General features: G+C 48.9%; 1 protein-coding gene across 1 annotated transcript in view; it reads left to right on the top strand.

The window, feature by feature from the left end:
• exoc3l2b (exocyst complex component 3-like 2b) overlaps positions 1-5,000 on the top strand; it is a 22,960-nt gene that overhangs the window by 12,612 nt on the left and 5,348 nt on the right. The window contains exon 4 of the mRNA XM_068584880.1: positions 4,490-4,752. Within this exon, the coding sequence (XP_068440981.1) occupies positions 4,490-4,752 (263 nt within the window). The remainder of the gene's footprint in view (positions 1-4,489; positions 4,753-5,000) is intronic.

Genomic DNA, 5,000 nt, shown 5'->3' on the forward strand with positions numbered 1-5,000 from the left:
ACACAGACTGTGGCGTCGGGCAGTCGGCTGGTCACATGACGTGTTTGGAGGCTTCTCATTGGTCGACAGGCTTCATATTAGATGTGAGGAGCTTGTTGATAGTTAACTTTCACTACTTCATGATGCAGTGTGGGTACTTGTAGAAAGTACTTCCATGTACTCAAATACTGAACTCAAATACTGAACATGGTTCTAGTACTTCAGGTTTCTGGAGCTTCACTGAGATGAACATCAACACAACTCCATCACTTCATACGTCCTCACGACCTTCATGACGTCACTACTTGTACTTTGGTAAAATACTTACAGTACTTATACTTATAGTACTTATACTTATAGTACTTCCTCCTCCGGCTGTTCAGTGTGTGAAAAACCTTCAAGCCTCCTCGTGACCTCTGAATGTTGTTTCATGCATTCTGCTTTCTAGTGAGAGCGAAAAGATCTGAAGCAGATACACATCTGTTCTGCCTGAAGGAACGCACAACATGTGCTACACAACCTCTACTACACAACATGTGCTACACAACCTCTACTACACAACATGTGCTACACAACCTCTACTACACGACATGTGCTACACAACCTCTACTACACAACATGTGCTACACAACCTCTACTACACGACATCTACTACACAACCTCTACTACACAACATCTACTACACAACCTCTACTACACAACATGTGCTACACAACCTCTACTACACAACATGTGCTACACAACCTCTACTACACAACATGTGCTACACAACCTCTACTACACAACATGTGCTACACAACCTCTACTACACGACATCTACTACACAACCTCTACTACACAACATCTACTACACAACCTCTACTACACAACCTCTACTACACAACATCTACTACACAACCTCTACTGCACAACATCTGCTACACAACATTGTGTGTGTGTGTGTGTGTGTGTGTGTGTGTCTCTTGTGGTGTAGACCCTCATGGAAAAGAGAAGTATTACGAAATCAAATATTTGTCTGATCTTGTTGTGATCTCCTCTTGACCTGTGTCTTTGTGTGTTTGTGTCTTTGTGTGTTTGTGCGGTGATGAAAACACACAAACACATCTACACACATCTACACACTGGGGCCAACATCCTGGTGTTTCATATTACTCAACTGGAAAGAGTTCATTCCTAAATGAAGGCGTGACTTCCTGGTGACCGTGGTGTTAGCACTACGTTAGCACCATGTCAGCGTGGTGTTAGCACTACGTTAGCACCATGTCAGCGTGGTGTTAGCACTACGTTAGCACCATGTCAGCGTGGTGTTAGCACTACGTCAGCACCATGTCAGCGTGGTGTTAGCACTATGTTAGCACCATGTCAGTGTGGTGTTAGCACTATGTTAGCATCATGTCAGCGTGGTGTTAGCACTATGTCAGCACCATGTCAGCGTGGTGTTAGCACTACGTCAGCACCATGTCAGCGTGGTGTTAGCACTATGTTAGCACCATGTCAGCGTGGTGTTAGCACTATGTTAGCACCATGTCAGTGTGGTGTTAGCACCATGTCAGCGTGGTGTTAGCACTATGTTAGCACCATGTCAGCGTGGTGTTAGCACTACGTTAGCACCATGTCAGTGTGGTGTTAGCACCATGTCAGCGTGGTGTTAGCACTACGTTAGCACCATGTCAGCGTGGTGTTAGCACTATGTTAGCACCATGTCAGCGTGGTGCTAGCACCATGTCAGCGTGGTGCTAGCACCATGTCAGCGTGGTGTTAGCACCATGTCAGCGTGGTGTTAGCACTATGTTAGCACCATGTCAGCATGGTGTTAGCACTATGTTAGCAGCATGTCAGCGTGGTGTTAGCTTTGTCATGTCAGCTTTGTGTTAGCGCTATGTTAGTGTCATGTTAGCGCCATGTTTGTGCCATGTCAGCACCGTGTTAGCGTTGACATGGCACTAACATGGCGTCGCGGAGGCAGCATGTTAGCGTTGCTTTAGCATCACGGCAGCAGCATGTTAGCATTGCTTTAGCGTGGCGGCAGCGTCTGCTGCTTGCCTCTTTGAGGCCGTCTGGAGACGCAGCGCTCGGTGACGAGGCGTTCAGGGCCTCTGGACGCTGGAGGAGCTTCTGGGACTCAGAGGTCAATGATTAGCTGGATGGTCGTAAAACTGAGACGACCAGCCGCCTGCTGCGGGACCACTTCCTGTCAGATAAGCTCATGAAGGTGGACTTCACCCTTCAGTCCCTGGAGGGCTGATGTGTGAACGCTAACTAAAGATTCACCGGCTTTTCAAAATAAAGGTCTTTACAATTCAATTCGGTTTATTTTATGAAGCCCAAAATAACAAAAACTAAATTTTGATCACTGTAAGCTGTCAAAGAGGAAAGTCTGAAGCCTTAAATGAGGTGATGCCCCTCCCCCTTTCACCCCCCCCCCCTTTAACCCCCCGCTTTACCCGCCCCCCCTGATAACTGGAGGTTTAGTGAAGCGGTGACAGTTTGAACGAACCGACAGACGACCAGAAAGCAGAAAAATGTGAAAGCAGAGCTCTGATTACCACACACACACACACACACACACACACACACACACACACACACACACACACACACACACACACACACACACACACACACACACACACAGTGCTGTAACGGCCCTCCAGGTGATCGGAGCAGGTAAAGTCTGACTCAGCAGATTCAGGTTTCAGTCACAGAGTTCATCACCAGAGCAGCAGAAACAGAGAGAGAGGTGGAGTACAACCAGAACCAGGACCAGAATCAGGGCTAGAACCAGGACTAGAACCAGGACTAGAACTAGAACCGGGACCAGAATCAGAACTAGAAACAGGACCAGAACCAGGACCAGAGGGGAAATCTGTTCCATCCAGCTGGAACAGATTTCCTCTGAATCCTTGAGCTGAACAATAAGAGCTGTGTGTGTGTGTGTGTGTGTGTGTGTGTGTGTGTGTGTGTGTCTGTGTGTGTGTGTGTGTGTGTGTGTGTGTGTGTGTGTGTGTGTGTGTGTGTGTGTGTGTGCGTGTGTGTGTGTTGTTATAGCTGTGTTTTAAAAGCTTCAGTGTCGTCTGGTTTAAGGTGCTAAAAGTGCTGATATATCACTTTACACTGGTCACACCCTGTGTGTGTGTGTGTGTGTGTGTGTGTGTGTGTGTGTGTGTGTGTGTGTGTGTGTGTGTGTGTGTGTCCAGCCTGGTGAGATGGATCTATGTGATTCGTGGTCCTGAGGTCACTTCCTGTCCCGCCTGTTTAACGTGATTCAGTCAAAGAGTCTCATGAGACCTTGAGGACGTTCGTCACGCTAGAGCAACGCGTTGCTGCTATCCAGAGCAACGCGTTGCTGCTATCCAGAGCAACGCGTTGCTGCTATCCAGAGCAACGCGTTGCTGCTATCCAGAGCAACGCGTTGCTGCTATCCAGAGCAACGCGTTGCTGCTATCCAGAGCAACGCGTTGCTGCTATCCAGAGCAACACGTTGCTGCTATCTAAAGATCCTTGCTCAAGGAGACAACGACATGGACTCGTGGAGCCGGGGCTCGAACCACCGACCCTCTGACCTCTGAGCTCCACCAGCACAGGAACATGAGATGTTCCTCATTGTTCTGTTTATAGAGGAGATCTTCCTCTGGGCGGTGTGTGTGTGTGTGTGTGTGTGCGTGTGTGCGTGTGTGCGTGTGTGCGTGTGCGTGTGCGTGTGTGCGTGTGCGTGTGCGTGTGTGTGTGTGTGTGCGTGTGTGTGTGCGTGTGTGTGTGCGTGTGTGCGTGTGTGTGTGCGTGTGTGCGTGTGCGTGTGCGTGTGTGTGTGTGTGTGCGTGTGTGTGTGCGTGTGTGCGTGCGTGTGTGCGTGTGTGCGTGCGCGTGTGCGTGTGTGCGTGTGTGTGTGTGTGTGTACAGTGTTACTGTGTGATGAGTACTTCCTGTCTGAATCTCTAACGTCTGTTTCTAGTTTGACTCCAAGAAAACTTTATTTACTGACTTCCTGTTGTCTTTTCCTTCAGTAATATTATGAATACTGCACAGTAGAAGTACTTGTACCACACTTTAAAGATACTATGCTACAGTAGAAGTACTTGTAAAGATACTATACTATAGTTGAAGTACTTATACCACACTGTACTGATACTATGCTACAGTTGAAGTACTTATACTTCTCGTGAGAGTCCTATGACATCATGTCTCCTGTCAGTCTGGATGATGTCTCTGCTGCTGTGACATCATCACTGACCTCAGCCTGCGGGCGGTGTGCCCTCAGGCTGGACTGACAGGTTCCCACCAACACCCTGCTGTGCCCAGCTCTTCCTCTTCCTCTTCGTCATCAACGCTCTCATACTTTATACTTCAGGTCCTTTTCCCAAAGAGTTGTTGAAGAGTAAAACACGACTTTACACTTCACATTCATTCGTCTGTTCAAACGTGTAAATGAACTGGCCCTTTAAATAAATAATTCAAGATGGCCGCCGGTGAATCAGCTGTTGACGCCAGACGTCGGGTTTCTCCCCTCCAGTCCTGGAGATCCTGCAGCTGGTGAAGAAGCGAGACTTCCTGTTGGCCGACACACACATCCTGGAGCTGGAGCAGGAGTGCAGCGAGGCCTCGGCGGCCGAGCGCGGCGGCGGCGCGGCGCCGCAGCCGGACGACGCCGGCGGTCGGAGGAAGGCCAAAGACGTGGAGCTGCTGTACGAGGAGCTGCAGAAGGAGCTGTGGGCCGTCGTCAGGGAGTCCCTGCGCTCGCCCACGGCCGGGCCCAACCTGGGCCTGGTGGTACAGGTGAGGGCGGGCTAACGGCTAACGGCTAACTAAGGGTCCAAGGTTAAGGGTTAACAATGAAAGGTTAAGGGTTCAAGGTGAAGGGTTCAAGGTGAAGGGTTCAAGGTTAAGGGTTAATGATTAAAGTTTAATGGTTAAGGGTTCAAGGTTAAGGGTTAACCATGAAAGGTTAAGGGTTCAAGGTGAAGGGTTCAAGGTTAAGGGTTAATGATTAAAGTTTAATGGTTAAGGGTTCAAGGTTAAGGGTT

This window comes from Clinocottus analis, unplaced genomic scaffold, assembly GCF_023055335.1.
Source record: "Clinocottus analis isolate CAN_PGR_092001 unplaced genomic scaffold, fCliAna1.0.p SCAF_2, whole genome shotgun sequence".
Taxonomy (NCBI): domain Eukaryota; kingdom Metazoa; phylum Chordata; class Actinopteri; order Perciformes; family Cottidae; genus Clinocottus; species Clinocottus analis.